This window comes from Etheostoma spectabile, unplaced genomic scaffold (assembly GCF_008692095.1).
Source record: "Etheostoma spectabile isolate EspeVRDwgs_2016 unplaced genomic scaffold, UIUC_Espe_1.0 scaffold00569331, whole genome shotgun sequence".
Lineage (NCBI taxonomy): Eukaryota > Metazoa > Chordata > Actinopteri > Perciformes > Percidae > Etheostoma > Etheostoma spectabile.
Genome location: NW_022605066.1, coordinates 91940 through 112381, shown reverse-complemented (window position 1 = coordinate 112381; position 20442 = coordinate 91940). Strand labels below are relative to the sequence as shown.

Here is a 20442-nt window from a genome sequence, read left to right as displayed (position 1 = left end):
AAACCAGCTGGACTTGCATGTGCGGCAAGGACTGACCCTTGGTACATAGGGCGCACACTCAACCAGGTGAGCCACCAGGGCGCCCCCATTTTTATTCTACCTTTTTTACAAAAACTATTGTGTTAGGTTCCTTAAGAGCTTTTCTCTACTATCTTTGTAGATAGTATGTCTATCTACAAAATAGACATACTGTACACCAGTTAGGAAATTTAACTTAACTTAATCTTCTGAGAGTAACAGATGCCGTCATTTGAGTTCCAGTCAATAAGAGTTTCCCTGTCAAATGTACAAAATCCCTGAGCAACAGTAGCACCCTTCTTTCTTTTCTGCGGCTCACCTATTTGCATCTTGAAGTTGTTAAAGGAGTGTTCGTTGATATATTTCATTTGGTCCATCAGCCTCATCGCATAGTCAGCCAGGGCTCGGATGTGCGAGCGCCCGACCTTGTCGTATGTGGAGTCATTGAGGCCAGAGGCCGCCATGTAGGTGGAGCCGATGGTCTTGATCTTCTCCAGCTGACGGAATTGGTCCTCGCTGATGATCTAATCCATCAATCATATAAAATGCTTTAGTGAAATGTTATAAAGATAATTGTTAAATGTGGTAAAATGTTAAAAATGTTATAAAGTTATAAATGTATTGAATCCAATTTTAAGTTGATAACAATATTGTTTGAGCTCCAAGCTCAAAGCTCCTATTAATATTTAATTTCCTCCTGTAATTTATCAGTAGCAAAAGGATGTAACATTTTTAAATAGTCCTGAAATCTGCATCTAGTCAATGTTTTTTCAGATTCCTATTGTTAATGTTGATCAAATTGCAGAAAGGATGGAACAAAGTGGAACATTTAGGAGCTAAAGAGCCAGCTATGTTTGACAGGAGTCGATGGAGACCAAACCAGACATGAAAGAAGAGAGAAAAGGTATCAGGTGGTGACAAACATGACATCAAATGCATGCATAAAGTGTCTCTAAACCAGACAGAAACCAACCTACCCCTTATTTTACTGGGAACTACAGTCTCATAAAGCACCACTGACAACAGTAGATTCCTATAGTGGAGGCCACAGATTTCCATCCTCACTCACACAAGCAGACAGCTTTCAGCTAGATGTGGTCCCATCTCACCTCATCAAAGTCAGCGATGATCTCGTTGAGCAGCCGCAGACACTCCACTCCCTCGTTGTTGCCCTCCAGCTCCACGTAGAACTCCGAGAAGTTGCTGATGGAGGCGAACATGACAGCCACGCACTCACACGACTGGTAGTAGAGCTCGTCATTGCGCCGTTCGCGCTGCAGGAAGTGGGCGGCCACATCTTTGGGGAGGATGTTGTGGAGTAGACGGCGGTTATAAGCCTGAAGCTCCTCCATCTCCTCCTTCTCCTCTGTGGCCTGTAGGGGGGTCAGTACAGAAATTAGACAGGAAAAAAACAATACTTTTGGACTACTAATGGACAGATTGCTATGACATGTTGATAGAGATATTCATTGTCCCCAGAGGATGATGCAGCACTACTGGCAGCTCAATTATCCAATGAAATTTCTTGATATCTTAGAGATGGATTGGAACAAAAATAATCTAGAGGATGGGATTATGAGTTGTACTGTCAATGAGGGTTTTGCAATTACTACTGCTGACATTGTTATCTCTATTCATGGTTACCCTGACACCACCCTCTGACCAACATTTACATTCACTTCACCACTTAACCTTTTATCCTCCTCCTAAAGTGTGGCTATAGACTCTTAGACTAAGACTACTAACCATTAGTGTCATCAGTGAGCTGGAAAATAAAGACCCCCCCAGCCGCTAAATGTTTCAGATAAATAACTTAATTTTACCCCTGACTGGACAACCCACCACAGGCAGCTCAGCCTGCTTTGGAACCTCCATGAGATTTCAAAGAACCCTGGTACAACCCTTAAGACAGCTTCCTTAAAATAAGTTGAGTATCAAACACTCTCCCCCTGTAGGCCTGAAAGGCTTTGAAAAGTTGTTTAGCTTGCTCTTTCTCTGTGGAGAACAGCACTAGTCCCTTTGGATTCATGACAGTTACAATAGATTCCAATGAACTCCTGTACTTTAATAATAATGTTCAGTGTGTTCAAATCAAAGTTTGTGTGGATTAGTCTTTCAAATAAATATTTTGTGTCGCAGGTTGGAAGATGACTTAGAACTTAAGGGGACATTGGATGTATTTACAGTCATTCACTGGAGACCAAAACTTACTAAAAACCTAAATCAAGTTGCAACCCTAACATTTAATCATTTACATTGTGGGGACTTGTTTTTTGTCCCAAAAAATTGAGTCATACATACACACACACTGACCTGCAACTTCCAGAGGAAGTCGAGCCTGGCTGTAGACTCTACCTGCTGGGCGTGAAGGTAGAGGGCGAGAACGAAGACAGTGATGACCACCGGGGTCATGATCTTCAGAGGAACCTTGGAGTCCACCACACAGCTAAAACACACACACACACACACACACACACACACACACACACACACACACAACACACACACACACACACACACCACACACACACACACACACACACACACACACACACACACACACACCACACACACACACACACCACACACACACACACACACACACACACCCACACACACACACACACACACACACACACACACACACCACACACACACACACACACCACACACACCACACACACACACACACACACACACACACACACATCAGATGTGTTATGCTATGTAATGAACTACCAACTCATCAAACATACAGATGTTAAGTTATTCTTTTTGGGTGTAAAGATGTACTCTGCCGGAACACTGTAGCACAATAACAAGCTGCCCTTTAAATCTTGGCTCATTAGCGTTAGCATCTGTTGCCAGCAGGTCATTATAGTTACATTTCTGCCAGCACAGAGATAATGATGCTGTTAGCTTAAATAGATGACAGAGGTGATGCTTTGGGTCTCTGTGGTAATAGAAGTTCCCCTCAGTCTCACCTTGTTCCATTCATGTGCTCGCTGTGAGGGGGAGGAACAGAGAAGAGCCAATCAGCGGTTAGAACATCTGTGCACACCAAAGATTTAAACAATACAAGCACGCATGCACGCGCACGCACGCACGCAGCAGTAGTAATGACTCACACAATGTTGACAGCGTTGGCCATCACCAGCAGGTCCTGGTTGTCGAAGAGGCTCACTTTGGGCACCTCCATGACGAGGAGGTAGATCAGCTCGATGAAGAGCAAGAGGAAGAGTTTACCGATGCTGCTGATCTGCAAGAACACGGAGCAGGCCAGCAGGCTCAGCAGCACACAGGACGAGAAGTACTGAGGGAGAAAGATAGAGAGCGGGGAAGGTACATTTTCTTTTATGTTTGGTAGTCAAACTTTATAATCTGTAATACACGGCTCTGATTGAATGAGTCACATCCAGAGTTATTATGAAACACCCCATAAACCCACAATTCTGACCACTTAGCTGTTAATTTAAACATTAATGTGGAAGCCAAATGTTAACACTTCTACCTGCAATTACCCTCACTTAGTATCCATTTGTTCTGCTACTGTTCAAAATGATCTCACTTGTCTGAAGCATTGACATCTTAAAATATACAATTACAAAGTGCTTCACTGTGACGGATTGAATTTCTTGTCCCTTTTATTGCAATGACGTATTGTGCAAAAAGCAATAAGGTACTTGAGGTGCTATTTCACAGCCACAGTGATTTGTTACAATTTGCCTTATTTTACACATGAATTAGACTGTAGCATGTATTTTGGCATGATGAAATAATTTATATGCATGTATATAAATGTTAATCTTATTCTGTTCTGATGGGATGGGATTTTATGTAGACTTATGCAGACTTGCAGCAGCACTAAAGTCTTCTTTGGTTAACAAGGCTGCCCTGAACATTGTGCTTCAGAAAAATCTGTAGCTCATCTGAGTTGAACCTTAAAAACCTCAGGTTTCTACCAACTGCAGTAATCTGTTTTGCTTCATTTGCGTCCTCATGCTTACTTGCATATGCATGCACACCCCCTTCTCTTCTCTGCCTCTCTTCATAGTCGTCAGATTCATCTACCAACACTTATAGAACTGGCTCCGGTTTGCCTTGCTCCAGCTCTTAATTATACTGTTATGGTTTTAGACTGCTGGGGGACTTCCTTTGTCACACTGAGCTCCTCTCTCCTCTCTGTCCATCTGTGTACCTTCATGTACCGGAAATGCTTGTTACTAACTTAGGTCAGTGGAGTCATTCCCCGGAGTCCTTATGTTCTTTCGGCCAACAGTTTTAGGGTGGCACTTGGTTGCAGCTGTCGCAGTGGTCCTGCTCCGCGCCCTGCTATGCCCTGCTAAACCCTGCTATGCCCTGCAGTGCCCCGCTACATCCTGTAACGCCCTGCAGTGGGCTGCTACACCATGAACTACTACAACTACTATTTCTAGTCATAGTTCCATTAGCTTTATTGTGACTATTATTGCCCCAGTTAATCACAAACCCCACCGGCACCGTCAGACACCGTCTACCAAGAGCCTGGGTCTGTCCGAGGTTTCTCCCTACAAAGATGTTTTTCCTCACCACTGTTGCACTGAATGCTTGTTCTTGGCGGAATTAATGGAATTGTTGGGTCTTTGTAAATTATAGAGTTTGGTCCAGACCTACTCTATCTGTAAAGTGTCTTGAGATAACTGTTGTTGATACTAAAAATGAAATGTAATTGAAAATGTTCATTGCACCCATTTCAATTAGCTTGTTGTTGAAAGAAACGTAGAATAAATGTTATTTTGCAGAAATCACACTGTGCAAATAAACACACACACACACACGCACGCACGCACGCACGCGCGCACGCACACGCACACACACATACCTCAGGTAAGCTGCAGACGAGGCCATCGTCTCCACAGGGGCTCTGTTGTGTGTCCAGGCTGTAGTTGAGGAGGTGAGCATGGCAGGCGTTCACTGTGGCCAGACTGATGTTCAGCTCTTCCCTTATACAACTCCGTAGGTCAAGGCTGCTGCAAGTGAACTGAACAAGGTCAAAGGTCAGTAAAGACACAACAGAGGAGAGTCAGTTGTTTTGTGAGATTTCAAAGTGCTCAGTGCTTTAAAAAAAATATTTCATGAGGAGAAAGTTCCTCTTTTTGGTATTCTGTTGAACTTACAATATTGATGAAAGCAGAAACAAAGACGACGATGATGGTGAAGACGCCCACCAGAGTGCTGTTCAGTCTGGACTGGACTATCCTCTTAGAAAGAGTCTGCAGAGGGACTGGGAAGAGCTGGGAGCACGGCAAAAACAGACAGAGCCAGGGAGTGACTGATGGGCTCATTTTTATCTGGAGCCACTAAATAAATACAACCCTAAATACACACTGCAGTTCTGCATGTCACTTTCTGAGTTACCATCAGTCAAAATACCATAATCCAATGAAAAGACATCAAAAATCCTCTCTGTACAATCAGTAGATGTAAAAAATGGAAGAGATTTGTTTGTTTTTATCGAAACAGAACAATGAATCATCAGTAAAAAACATCAACAGCAGCTCCACTTTTCCTTGTGAAATGTCCCTCACGGCCTGTCAGCAGGTGATGAGAGAAGGAAATGGATTTTAAAGCCTCTGGAGGTTTGGCAGCTGAGATCTGACACCATCCTCTTGTCTTAAGTGCACTTAATTTCTATAACTCCATGTTTAAATACATAAAGCCATGTTTAATTCATACAATAACAAAATAATCAGTGAATGTCATGTTTACTGCTGTTTCTAAAAAACTTTTTACAATTTTTTTACAAAGGTCTGACTGCAAACTTCATTTGATGTGTCAAACATTTTTCAAAGAGCGGAGCTTGTGGATGGCAGGTAAGACATAAATACTACAAAATAAGTATGTTAGATACAACGTAAAAGAAATGTAACTATCCACAAAGTTGAAGTTTATTTACTGACTGATTAATAGATTGACTAGCTGACTATGTGAAAAAAAACACAGTACCCAGTGACAACCCACTGTCCGATAAGGCACTAATTAGTTGATGTAGTGAAACAAAAGAACCATGAATTACTGCACACACCATAAACATCACGTACATCTACAGCCTGCAAACAGAACATAACAAAAACTAAAAAAACTATTCCTTAAATCATCCTCTGAACATAACACAATATAACAAAACATAAATAAGACATTGTTTTAATGCTGCCTCAATTCCATCACATACAGCCTGTTAAGCCGTCGCTTCTACTATAGCAGACAATCTTGTTTTTAATGACTTCTGGATAATCAGGCTGTAAGCGTTTCTTGAAATGTGTTACTTGTAAATAACAAAAGTCACCTCACTACACCAGGGTGTCCTTGAAATGCTTCCGTAAAATATGTTATTATCTTTTAAAATAGGAAAGGCATTCTTAAATGTGACAGGTCATACCAACTTTGTTTGAAGTAAATGGGAGACAAGTGTTCTCAGAGCCTCGCGTCAATGTGACTTTACCCTTGAAGCAAGAACTGATGCGAACTGAATAGCTCTGTAATGAATAAACTGTCATAAAAACCTAAAATACCAGAAACATAAACCCAACACAGGCCCACAGCGGACCGATCAGTTGATACTATAGACACACACCAACAGAGAAACAAAAATCCTTAATCCAAAATGAGCTTTGTCCTTTTAAGAGAAAGGGTTATTCGAGGTGTATATTGAAATCACAAATAGTGACATCTGCACATTGTATTAAGGAATTTAGTTAAAAACTCTTATCTGAAAAAAACTTGCAATGAGGTCAAGAGCAGATTATGTTTAAATGATAACCGACATCTGGAATGTATAGCGAACACAGCATCAAACCACTGCCTGATAAAAGACCGAACAGATTTGTCTCTGTGATGTCCGATACTTAAGATCCATATAAAGAAATAGGAACAAGCCCTTCTCTGTTTTTTAACAACATTTGAGATAGATATTTTACAAAAAAAAAAACTATCCTATCTTTTAAAACTTGATCAGATCTGCACAAGGAGTCGAGTTTATATGGCAATTTCATTCATAACAAGAAGAGAATACTCACCCCGAAACAGCAGTACACAGTTGAGACGAACATGACAGCCGTCAGGATAATGAAACCGGTGACGAAGAAACCAATCATCAGACTGGAGCTGCAGGTGACACAGTATGTCCTTATATTCATATGACGATTCTAGCTGCATTTCTATGGTTCACGGTTTGTTTTACTAATACACTGTGTTGTGGTTTCAAAGGGAATACTGTGGGCAGCAGCATCTGCTTCTCTTTATTGTCTTTGATCTTGTGTCAATGTAAATAGGAAGTTGGCAGTGTGTGTGTGTGTGTGTGTGTGTGTGTGTGTGTGTGTGTGTGTGTGTGTGTGTGTGTGTGTGTGTGTCAGGTAATGATAATAGCAGAAGGAGACCAAGGTAAACAGAGAAGAGGACGTGTGAATGCGGTGAAAATGATTAAGGAAAACAGATAAGACAATGAAAGCCAAGAGGTGGTGAGGAGACCAGGAAGAAGGGACTCTAAGAGGTAAAGACAGAAATAAAGGAGGAGAGGGGAGTGGTGAGAGAAAAGGATCAAGAAAAAAGGTTAATAAAGAGACAGTCTAAAGAAGATCAATACTGAGAGATGGGCAGTGAGAAAAAGAGAGGAGGTTCGCCTCAAGACAAAAATCTGCAAGAGCTCTTTGAATCTGGCTGCAGCTCAGCTGCAATTACACAGAAGTTAAGTTGATATTCTCTTTTACAAATCATCTATTCAGCTAGGATTTTTATGATTGTGGTCGTAAGGCTAAATATGGAAGAACTTGCTATAGATACTGTAGGTATTAAAACAATGTGCAGGATTTGGTAAACAAAGATTATTCAAACATTTGGACAAATTGGCAGATAAGCTCATCAAACATAAGCACTTTCCAATTGGACATTGTTCATAAAAGGATGTATAACTACTATAACTAATGGATTTGGCTGTATTGTCTGCAGCAATAAAGCCTATTTATCTCCCCCTCCTTCAGTTGCACCTGCTACACGCACTTTCTATGTAAATGAAAAGTTGACCAGTAATTTAAAATATTTTCTGTGATATATTTAATGTACTTTTTCCCCAATCTGCTACACAAACACCCAGACTCTTCCACTGATCATTTAAGATTTAATTGGGATTGTTACAAGTTCTCATGTCCTGTCTGTTGAGATAATAGTGGATGCTAGTGCTAGCATAAAGGGGACGCATGGATGTTGTTGGGCTGGCAGTGGTAAAATGTCAGTAATATGTCAGTAAAGTGTCTTTGAGGAGCCAAATTACTGTCACCCCATTTAAAAATCACAATGGGGGCATATTTTAGTAAGAGGATGAAGAATTTAGTCTAAAGTCTTCTGTGTTGTATTTCAAAGTGTTGACTCACGATGGCACAATGATGATCTGGATGGAGCAGATGAAGAGAAAGACGAGGGAGGCGCAGGCCACGTAAGCCCCAAACCTGGAGTCCACCTGTTTGGAGTACTGCAGGAGGGAACGAGAGGAGGAGAATGAAATCGCATTTTAACACTGAAAACAATTTTCTTCCTTTCTGTCCCTCTGAAATAAAAAAAAATAAAAAAGACCGACAGCGTCATGGATTTATCAATCCACAGCCACCTTAGGCTTCTGACATTCCAGAGCCGTGGTCGAACCCATAAATCCTAACTCAACCTCAGTCAGATAAACGATCAATGAGTCAAAAATATACAATAAAAATAAATTAGCTGAAATTGGTTTTGTGGTGAGGAACAAACTATGTGACGGTGACACTGGTTATACATTTTTCTAAATTATCCCTGCCTTTGGTATTCGTGTACTGCAATTTCTTATTAGTAACTGGGTGAAATATATGCAGCAGATACGGATATTCAATATCATCCAGTAAAAATAGGACGTATTTCTAAATATTGAGTTTTAGATCAGATGAATTAAAAGATTAAGAGTTGGTTGAGAAAATTATCCTAAGCCTAAGGCTAAAAACCCTCTAGAAACCCACTGAATTATCTACATAAATTAATTAATTAAACAACATTGTTACAGAAGTTAAAACAAGGTTGTTTTCTCAATAAAGTCATACTTTGATGCATGATAGACTTGCTACTGTGCTTACCCCATAAGTCTTAAAAACAGCTTTGCATATTGTTCCGGGAATGAAGCAAAACTAAGACAGCTGCTGGCATCTGTGTATTATAATTGTTGCCTTGTCTGTGATCAACCAACCTACCTACCTACCTACCTACCTACCAACCAACCAACCAATCAACCTACCTACCTACCACCAACCACCTACCTACCTACCTACCTACCTACCTACCTACCAACCAACCAACCAACAACCAACCAACCTACCTACCTACCTACCTACCTACCTACCTACCTACCTACCTACCTACCTACCTACCTACCTACCTACCTACCTACCTACCTACCTACCTACCTACCTACCAACCAATCAACCAACCTACCAACCTACCTACCAATCTACCAACCAATCTACCTACCAACCAACCTACCAACCAATCTACCTACCAACCAACCTACCAACCAATCTACCTACCAACCTACCTACCTACCAACCAACCTACCTACCTACCTACCTACCAATCAACCAACCTACCTACCAACCAATCTACCAACCTACCTACCTACCTACCAACCTACCTACTCAACCTACCTACCTACTACCTACCTACCTACCTACCTACCTACTACCTACCAAATCACCTACCTACCTACCTACCAACCAATCTACCAACCTACCTACCTACCAATCAACCTACCTACCAACCTACCTACCTACCAACCAATCTACCAACCTACCTACCTACCAATCAACCTACCTACCAACCTACCTACCTACCTACCTACCTACCTAATCAACCTACCTACCTACCTACCTACCTACCTACCTACCTACCTACCTACCTACCTACCGGATGATAAGGCTGCATATGATTCCAGGTACTGAAGGCTGAGATGATTTCATCCACAGCAATCTGGAGGTTAAAAAAAGTGCTTCTGATCTGCTCTAAGTCTTCACTTCCTTTCCATTAGAGGAAAAAAAATGATTGAAACTTGAAAAGGAGGACTCAAATTCTGTCCTGTTTTCCCAGAACTCTTTTGCAACTACCGGATTTCTAACCTCTCTTCTCAAGCTGTCCTTCACTGTCTCATATATTTCCCTTCCTTTTCCCTTAAGTAGCCATCTTCCCCCTTTAAACCCCAGTTCCTCCCTTTCTCCGTTAGACTTCGCTTTGACTGACTTTCTCAAGGGACAGAAAAGAGCGAGCAGGAGAAAAGCTTTTTGCACAGAGAAGATTGCTTGTCATGGCCAATTATTTGCTGCTATATTGGCAGTGTGTGTCACTATTTCTGTGTGGACGTCCTTACTTTTTTCTCCAGGTCATGCTCTCTGAAGGTGAGCAGGAACTTCTTGACATGTTCGGAGCGCAGGCGGTCGATGCTGCGTGCGTCGATGGCGCGGCCCAAAAACTCGTCCACCTCGTCCTCTGGGTTTAGGTTTTCTTGTGCATTTCTGAATATGAAATTCCTAAATGACACAAGATGAGACCAAGTGACATTTAAATCTCAGGCATCCGATTTCACTGCAGCTAAACAGTGAATAATAAGCTAAGGCTTCACGGTCAGCATAAACTTGCTTTGTCACTTTGTCATTTAAATTGAGTCATTTCTTAATATTGTGTTCTGTTGTTTGCATTATTTATAATTTATCATTTGTGAATTAGAGTTGTATAAAATTAAAACAACAGAAATAAACTAACATAACGTTGTTTACACATTGTCTTTTGATACATTGTTGTTGAAAATTTACATTCCTTCTGGATTTTTCAAAGAGGGAGAGGTCATTTTAAGAATTCTGTTTCTGAACCAGGTAATTGGGGGAAAAAAAACAACATAACAGACAATAATAACTTAAAGCCGGGTACTTTTACATGTCTCAGAACATGCTTGGAGGGGATCTTTAAAAGTTTTATGTTGGTTCAGATAAGACGCACTTTTTTGGGTAGATTTGTCTTTGACTATGTCGTGCTGCAGCTACTGATAAATGTAGAAGAAGAAAAAAAAGGGAAGTTTTCTACTTTTTAGGTCGACAGGAAATGAGAGAATTAGAGATACAACAAACCTCCCTGGCCAGACTCGAACCAGTAACATTGCGGTTCACAGTTAAATAAAGTCTAAATCCTTGGCAATTAAGGCCTTAATGTAGTGGAAAGAAGACTTCTTTAGCCATTAAAAGGGGCTTTTTTCCAATCATGAATTATCTGCCTAAAGTCATGGTTGACATTTAGGGTATGATACTGGCCAGAGATTATTTCCTGAGTCTAATCATAAACTCCTAATAAATGGACTAGATTTGTAACTGCTGACTGCACCAGACCAAGCAGTTGTACAGACAGATGTCCAAACTAAGCTGTGATATTGTATCGAGTGTTGCTTTCTAGCAGAGCATGATAAAAACACAGCATACACTTCCTCTCAAATCCAAAAAGCTGTCAGTCTGCATAAGAAGCATGATCTGTGCTGTGGCTCGGAACAGAAGCTGTCAGCTTGGACGCTCCAGCTCAGTGTCATGTCAGAACAAACTCCCAGACACAGAACCGTTTGGGAGGAGAGTAGGAGGACAACTTCTTTAGAAATAACTGCAGTTCTTTGATCACTGACAGCCCTTGGGCTAAACTTCCCCTCCTCTGACGTTATATTTAGGATGGGAAAGCGATTGCATCACATTATAAACTTTCATAATAGGAAGTTAATCTCTGAAAGAACTTTACACAATAACAAACACCGCTAGACAAGTAAGTTACATCAAGTTGAATGCATATTAGTAGCAGTTAGCAGCCATAAAGTATGAGTATGAATATATGGGAACAATTTCTGTTTCAGAACTAAGAACATTACAATTAGAATAGAAATTATAGAATAGAAAAAAGCTTATTTGGGTCTAAAAAAGAAAAACATTCTGTGGGTTCACAAATCTTCACAAATATTGATTGAACTTCCCTAAGTCATGTAAATATATAATACATATTGGAAAATCTAAATTTAAGTGGTGTTTGCCTTTAAAGCATTTCAAAGAGGCTAAATCACTTAGTGCCACTTACTTAATTTGTCAACACTAATAGTGTCAGACATCCTGACAACAAAGCGGCATTAACAAAGTGATCTTTAAGTGACGTTTAGACTCACTGATGAATACTGCTAAGTGCAGCTCCCAAGAAATACATTTATTAGTATTTGCAACAACAAATAATGTAAAAGCCCCTAAAACCTTGATTCGAATTATATTCTCCCAAACATCATGTATTTTTTTTAAGATTAAACCACAATATCTAAACTGTCCTAAATTTGAAATTGTGTGTCTATATAGGCCCACATCACACTTAGTACAAGCTTACTGAAAATACACGTTTTCAGGAGCTCCGTCCCAAAAAGAGTCCCTTTTTATCAAGTGTTTATGTTATTTTGTCTACCCTCTGTATTTCCCTGCAGTGTTTAATACGTGTGTGTATATCAAGTGAGCTTATACAATCACAGCCCCAACTTCTAAAGGGCTAAACCATCTCTGCTGCACTTTTATCAGGAAAGAAAGACCAGTTTTTTAGTATTGTATTAAAAGGTCTGCGAGACTTTAGAAGCAAGAACGCTGCAGGGTGTTTTGTAGAGTACAGGTCTTATAGCCTTAAATAGTAACCAGGAGCATACGATTTAATGATTCCATCTGGGTTATGCTGTAAGCAAATTGGGTGTTTACATAGGCTATATATAACATAAGTCTCTCGTAACATTTGTGACCACTGAGTTTATGCGAGTTAATAATGTAAGCTCACAGCAAAGAAACAGAGGTATTATCAGATCCCGTGGCTCATACACATTAAATATTCCTACAGTGTAATCTGATCTAATATTGATCTCCTGATTAAGGTTTTAGCCATAAAAGGGGCTTTTTTCCAATCATGAATTATCTTTCAAAGTCATGTTTGACATTTAGGGTATGATACTGGCCAGAGATTATTTCCTGAGTCTAATCATAAACTCCTAATAATGGACTAGATTTGTAACTGCTGACTGCACCAGACCAAGCAGTTGTACAGACAGATGTCCAAACTAAGCTGTGATATGTAATCGCGTGTTGCTTTCTAGCAGAGCAATGAAAAAACACAGCATACACTTCCTCTCAATTCCAAAAAGCTGGTCAGTCTGCATAAGAGCATGATCTGTGCTGTGGCTCGGAACAGAAGCTGTCAGCTTGGACGCTCCAGCTCAGTGTCATGTCAAACAAACTCCCAGACACAGAACCGTTTGGGAGGAGAGTAGGAGGACAACTTCTTTAGAAATAACTGCAGTTCTTTGATCACTGACAGCCCTTGGGCTAAACTTCCCCTCCTCTGACGTTATATTTAGGATGGGAAAAGCGATTGCATCACATTATAAACTTTCATAATAGGAAGTTAATCTCTGAAAGAACTTTACACAATAACACAAAACCGCTAGACAAGTAAGTTACATCAAGTTGAATGCATATTAGTAGCAGTTAGCAGCCATAAAGTATGAGTATGAATATATGGAACAATTTCTGTTTCAGAACTAAGAACATTACAATTAGAATAGAAATTATAGAATAGAAAAAGCTTATTTGGGTCTAAAAAAAAAAAACATTCTGTGGGTTCACAAATCTTCACAAATATTGATTGAACTTCCCTAAGTCATGTAAATATATAATAATATTGGAAAATCTAAATTTAAGTGGTGTTTGCCTTTAAAGCATTTCAAAGAGGCTAAATCACTTAGTGCCACTTACTTAATTTGTCAACACTAATAGTGTCAGACATCCTGACAACAAAGCGGCATTAACAAAGTGATCTTTAAGTGACGTTTAGACTCACTGATGAATACTGCTAAGTGCAGCTCCCAAGAAATACATTTATTAGTATTTGCAACAACAAATAATGTAAAAGCCCCTAAAACCTTGATTTCGAATTATATTTCTCCCAAACATCATGTATTTTTTTTAAGATTAAACCACAATATCTAAAACTGTCCTAAATTTGAAAATTGTGTGTCTATATAGGCCCACATCACACTTAGTAACAAGCTTACTGAAAATACACGTTTTCAGGAGCTCCGTCCCAAAAAGAGTCCCTTTTTATCAAGTGTTTATGTTATTTTGTCTACCCTCTGTATTTCCCTGCAGTGTTTAATACGTGTGTGTATATCAAGTGAGCTTATACAATCACAGCCCCAACTTCTAAAAGGGCTAAACCATCTCTGCTGCACTTTTATCAGGAAAGAAAGACCAAGTTTTTTAGTATTTGTATTAAAAGGTCTGCGAGACTTTAGAAGCAAGAACGCTGCAGGGTGTTTTTGTAGAGTACAGGTCTTATAGCCTTAAATAGTAACCAGGAGCATAACGATTTAATGATTCCATCTGGGTTATGCTTGTAAGCAAATTGGGTGTTTACATAGGCTATATATAACATAAGTCTCTCGTAACATTTTGTGACCACTGAGTTTATGCGAGTTAATAATGTAAGCTCACAGCCAAAGAAAACAGAGGTATTATCAGATCCCGTGGCTCATACACATTAAATATTCCTACAGTGTAATCTGATCTAATATTGATCTCCTGATTAAGGTTAGAGCCATATATGTCCTGTGACTCAAACAGTGTTAGTTCCTTTCAGTGCTCAAGTTTGTTATTGATTTCAAAGTGGCCCATTGATTTTTTTTTTTTTTTCCTCAGTTCTTTTTTTTTTTTTGACCCTTGTGTTGTCCTCGGGTCAGATCTGACCCGTTTTTAAAGTATTTAATATCAGAAATATAGGTTTATTACAACCCAATTGCCCCAAGATAACTTGAATGCGTGCATGTATGTTGTCTGGAACACATTCATCATTCTTCACAGGTAAAATGAATGATTACTTCCATTGAATTTGAGGTGTTTTATTCAATTTCATAGCATTTTAAAAATATATTTATGGTTTTAAAACAGTCTCCTGGCTAAAGCTTTGACATAAACTAGTCTGTGGTTCACTCAACATCCTTTAATCTTAAATCTCGGTCAATATAATTCATAACTTATGGCTTTTTTAAACTAAAGAATTAGCTATACTGTAATTTAAATTAGGCTTCTTGACAAAAAAAAAAGTTCATTTAAAAAAAAAGAAAGTTCATTTTAAATTTTGATGTAAGGACAACAAGTTGGCGGTTGACAGTAAGACAACACAAGGGTTAAGATACTGACTGTAAGCACAAGTCCAGACTCATTCGGACAAAAAGAGACAACATACCCAAGAGAGCAGGGTGAGAGGGAAGACACAATGTGATTGAGATACAGTCACTACTCACTTGTCTTTGGGATCTTCAAAGCCCTGCAAGACAGGAAAGAGAAGAGAAAAGAGCAAAACTTTACAACGAATCAGCTGGAGATGAAAACATCTTGTGTTTGAACAGTCTGACAGCACCTGGGAACTTTATTTTATACCGGTTTTAAACCAGACTGGACCCAGTTTTTTGGTTTGCTTTACCCTGAGCTAACAATAACAAAACTGGCAAATGCACAAGTAATCTTTATTGATGGAATATTGAAAATGTTTAAATCGAGTAAGTAAATTAAAAAACAAAAATGCCAAACATTTCTTCCCAGTATCTCAACTATGAGGATTCACTGGTTTTCTGTATTTGTAATTTAAATATCTTTAGGTCTTTGACTGTCACATTAGTCTCTGGAAACTTTTCAACAATAATGATTATTAGTAATAATCAATACCAGACAGATAAATCGATATGAAAAGATAACCGTAAGCCAGAGCCAGTCTAGCTTTGCCGGACCCATCTCCACAGCGCTAGCCGCAGCCTAACTGTTAGAACCATTAGAAGTTATATTACTTCTGTGGTGGCCACACAGTTTTACGCTTGTAGATTAATTGTATATCTACAGTACATAAATTTGTTTTATTTGAATAACACATTAATATATGAATTATACAACATTTAGTTTCCTTCTATTAAACAAGTGCTACAATTTGGAGCAAAACATTTGTCTCTGTGTGTGTGTGTGTGTCTGTATATATATATATATATATATATATATATATATATATATTCTGGAGTGTGGTCTAGACCTACTCTATCTGTAAAGTGTCTCAAGATAACTCTTGTTATGAATTGATACTATAAATAAAACTGAAATTGAAACACACACACACACACACACACACACACACACACACACACACGCACGCACGCACGCACGCACGCACGCACGCACGCGCACGCGCACGCGCACACGCACACGCACACGCACACGCTTGGACACCTTCTCAATCCATGCGTTTCATTTATTTTTATGACTATTTACATTGTAGATTCTCACTGAAGGCATCAAAACTATGAATGAACAGATATGGAATTATGAACTTAACAAAAAAGTGTGAAATAACTGAAAACATGATATTCCAGTGTCTTCAGAGTACCCTTTGCTTTTTTGATAGCGCTGCAAACCCTTGGTGTTCTCTCAGTGAGCTTCATGAGGTAGTCACCTGAAATGGTTTTCACTTCACAGGTGGCCCTTGTCAGGGTTAATTAGTGGAATTTCTTGCCTTATTAATGGAGTTGGGAACAACAGTTGTGTTGTGCAGAAGTCAGGTTGATACACAGCCAACAGCTCTATTGGACAACTGTTAACATTCATTTTATGTCAAGAACCAATCAGCTAAGTAAAGAGAAACAAGTGGCCATCATTACTTAAAGAAATGACGGTCAGTCAGTCCGGAAAATTGCGAAAACTTTGAATGTGTCCCCAAGTGCAGTCGCAAAAACCATCAAGCGCTGCAACGAAACTGGCTCACATGAGGTCTGCCCCAGTAAAGGAAGACCGAGAGTCACCTCTGCTGCTGCTGCTGTCACCAGCCTCAGAAATCACAAGTGAACAGCAGCTCAGATTAGAGACCAGATGAATACCACACAGAGTTCCAGCAGCAGACACATCTCTAGAACAACTGTTAAGAGGAGACTCGGGTGCGAGTCAGGCCTTTGTGGTCAAATAGCTATGAAACCACTGCTATGGAGAGGCAACAAGCAGAAGAGATTTTTTTTGGGCCAAGAAACAAAAGGAATGGACGTTAGACCAGTGGAAATCTGGGCTTTGGTCTGATGGGTCCAAGTTTGAGATCTTGGTTCCAACCAAACATTTTCTTTTATTCTTAAACATTTCAGAAAAACGGGTAAAAAATCTCAGTTTTTCTGAATAAAAGGAGGACGTCTTCAAATGTCTTGTTTTGTCTGACCAACAGTCCAAAACCCAAATATATTTAGGTACTATCATGTATGACACAGAAAGGCATCCACTTGTCAGAACTGAGAAGCTAGAACCATCAAATATTTGGCTTTTTTGCTTTAAAAATGGCTTTTGTTTCACTTTTACCTCTCATCTTTTCAACATATGAGAGCAGTTGAATAAATAGAAGTAAAGGTACGTGCATGTGTAAACTCGTGGATACCTCATAAGTCATTCACAGTCACTGTGTCTGGACAGATAGATAGAACAATAGAGAATATCCATCCATTACACACCTCCCCCCTTCTCATTTCTACACAAATTGTCTCTCACTGCTGTGTGTCTTTGAGTCGTCACTCGCTACATGTTTTATCTTCAGAGGTTGCCGGGTGATTAATTAGCAGAACATAGAGAGAGAGGGAGAGAGTGATAGGCAGAAGGGGACCCAAAAAAAGGGATTCAGAGCATAAAGAACACACAGACACTTTGGTGACAATCTTTTCTGATATAAGGCAAACGAAGAAGAAAAAACCCCACAGCCGCTGACATGATGACGGGACCATTACCTGTATGAACTCATCAAGGACGACATAGATAGGAGATAAACCTATTTTTTATGCTGAGCAGTCTCAGCTGTAGTGTTTCTGCTTTTACGGTCAAAAAGATCAATTGTAAATCACATTGGAATCTTTGATTTTGTGTTAGTGTGGTTGGAGTTTCAGTAGGTAGAGCTTTTTTTCTTTTTCTTTTGTTCGTTCAGTCATTGGCTGTTGCTAATGACGAACAGAACAGTGGGGCTGCTACAGAGCCTCTGGGTCATATACAAATATACAAACAACTAATCATGAAAAAAATAACTGATGTGGAGATCCATGCACACTGTTTGGTTACTGAGCGCGCACCGAGTTAAAAATAAAGTCTAGGTGGAAACTGTGAGGCGAGAGAATATGCATCTGACCTCCGGAATAAAGCAGGGAACGACACATGAGTGAAGCGAGTTTTTTAGTAATGTGATGCAGTATTTAACAGCAAGGGAAAATGTTATGATATTGAGAATGCATGTCACAGCAGTGATCCTGTTGTTATATTGTGTCTCCTGGATCAATTGAGCACAAGTTAAAGTTAAGATGACTCCCCTGGGCGGTACTTTATCCTCCTCACATGTGCATTACCTATTCTGTCCCATAATTGATGATCTGAGAATAAACAAAACACTCTGTGTGTTTGTGTGTGTGTGTGTGTGTGTGTGTGTGTGTGTCTGTGTGTGCGTGTGTGTGTCCATTTGCTGAGTGATTCTGTTTGCAGGGTTGTTTTAGCAGAGAGAGAAAGAAAGAGAGCAAGAGAGCGAGAGAGAGAGAGAGAGAGAGAGAGAGCTAAGGCACATAAGTAAAAATGTCAGCGTGGACACACCACTCTGCTGCTGCTACATTTCCAGCTTTCCTCCCGAGAGAGGTTAAAGTGTAAAGGATGGGGGTCGCCACTGACAGCACTGACCAACACAATGTGGTAATCGCTTCATCGCGGTCGCCTACATGTTGCTGTTGTCTCTCCGAGGGCCCCGGAGAGCCTCTCAGAGCCGAGACGATGTGTGAGAGGTGGAGTGTGCCATGAAGGGCCATCACCGCTGCTTATCAGGACTGCAGATCAAAGGATTATGGGTATTAACTACGTGTTGGCTTCATCACAAAATGAGGGTTGAGATAAGATATTATTGGCACTGGCTGTGGCACTCTAATAACGACGACAAGCATAATAGCATCTCTACAAAGCAGAGGGTCAGGAAACTCTGAAATGAACACTTTTTAAATCTTCCTTACCATCCTCTTCATTTCCTTGGAGACCTGGTTGCCACCCATGTGGTTGTAGAACGGTCGGTCCGTCCAGTGGCCACTGTTTTGGGTGACAGAATTAGTCCTCTGTCGGTTCATTTTGGCAATCATTGCCTTTTCCTCTTTCTGTAAGAAATAAAAATACAGAATTAGAATGTATTCATTACATGCGAAGGAACTCACAAAAACTAAACAAAAGATAAAGTTCATTGACAGACGCCAAATCTCTTTCTGGTGTTTGGTTTGGCAGACACTGGTTGAGCAGACAAACTTGCCTCTACTGGACTGTGATTTTATTTAAATGCACCAGTGATGGAAAGTACATTTTCTCAAGTACTGTACTTTTGAGGTGATTCTTTTACCTCAAAAGAATCTCCTGCCACTGCAGAAAATGTTAAACATGTATTTACTCATCGTACTGTGAGAAGCAGTAAGTAAAAACATCCACCAACTAATGGGGAAAATAAGTTTTCCCTTCTGGTGTTAAAAGATGTTTTCCGGAAGTACTATCCATTTATTTTATACAGATCTGATGTTAGAACCACATTCTGGTTCTAGGTTGTTGTTTTTTTTTTCAAAAATTTAAAAAAGAAACTAAAATAATTAGATTGTACAATCTTCCTTCTGTCTCAGAGCATGAGCAGCGAAAGTGAGGGAAGCTATCACTTCACATGACACGCTATCTATAGTCACAGCTTGTGATACTGCTGGAGGACAAAGACAGCTGATAAAAGCAGTTCTGGCATAAACAAACTGGAGCTCATGCAGTCAAGCAGAGATAAACCCCCCCAAAAAAAACAGTTCACATGGACAGAATCCCAGTTTATAAACATTGCTATGTACAATATGGACTGGCTGTTTTTATTTTAAAAGACAGCTCCATCAGGAGCAGCGCTATAACACCCACAGCTTCTGTTTATGGTTCGAATCAGAACATGAAAGTTATCCAAAACTATTAAATGGTTCAACTCCAGAAGGCTTGCTATTACTAATATTTAAAGAATATCATTTTTACTGATGTTTTTAAATTATTGTTATTTTTCATATAGATTTTACTATAGCTGTATTCATTAATTTTCTTCGATTATGAATGAAATAAATGAATTCACACTAACTGCCCAGCACAGACAGAGGTAGAATCTAGCTGGCAAAGAAAGTAAAACTGGCAGCTAAAAAGAGTTTGATATTTTAATCAGGAGTTGATGGAGACCTAAAAAGGACTGAATATTGGACTTAAAATGTATCATGTGAAAAATGGGATAAAAATATGTATCTGT

The 20442-nt window shown here is 39.6% G+C and overlaps 1 protein-coding gene across 1 annotated transcript in view; it reads right to left on the bottom strand.

The window, feature by feature from the left end:
- The window catches only part of LOC116684799 (adenylate cyclase type 5), an 80808-nt gene that overhangs the window by 4318 nt on the left and 56048 nt on the right, over window positions 1–20442 (bottom strand). The window contains exons 8-19 of the mRNA XM_032510228.1: window positions 19154–19291; window positions 15407–15429; window positions 10430–10589; window positions 8424–8521; window positions 7074–7161; window positions 5175–5291; window positions 4880–5038; window positions 3147–3331; window positions 3003–3023; window positions 2332–2464; window positions 1128–1391; window positions 338–542 (exon numbers count right to left, since the gene is read on the bottom strand). Coding sequence (XP_032366119.1) covers window positions 338–542; window positions 1128–1391; window positions 2332–2464; window positions 3003–3023; window positions 3147–3331; window positions 4880–5038; window positions 5175–5291; window positions 7074–7161; window positions 8424–8521; window positions 10430–10589; window positions 15407–15429; window positions 19154–19291 — 1591 coding nt within the window. The remainder of the gene's footprint in view (window positions 1–337; window positions 543–1127; window positions 1392–2331; window positions 2465–3002; window positions 3024–3146; window positions 3332–4879; window positions 5039–5174; window positions 5292–7073; window positions 7162–8423; window positions 8522–10429; window positions 10590–15406; window positions 15430–19153; window positions 19292–20442) is intronic.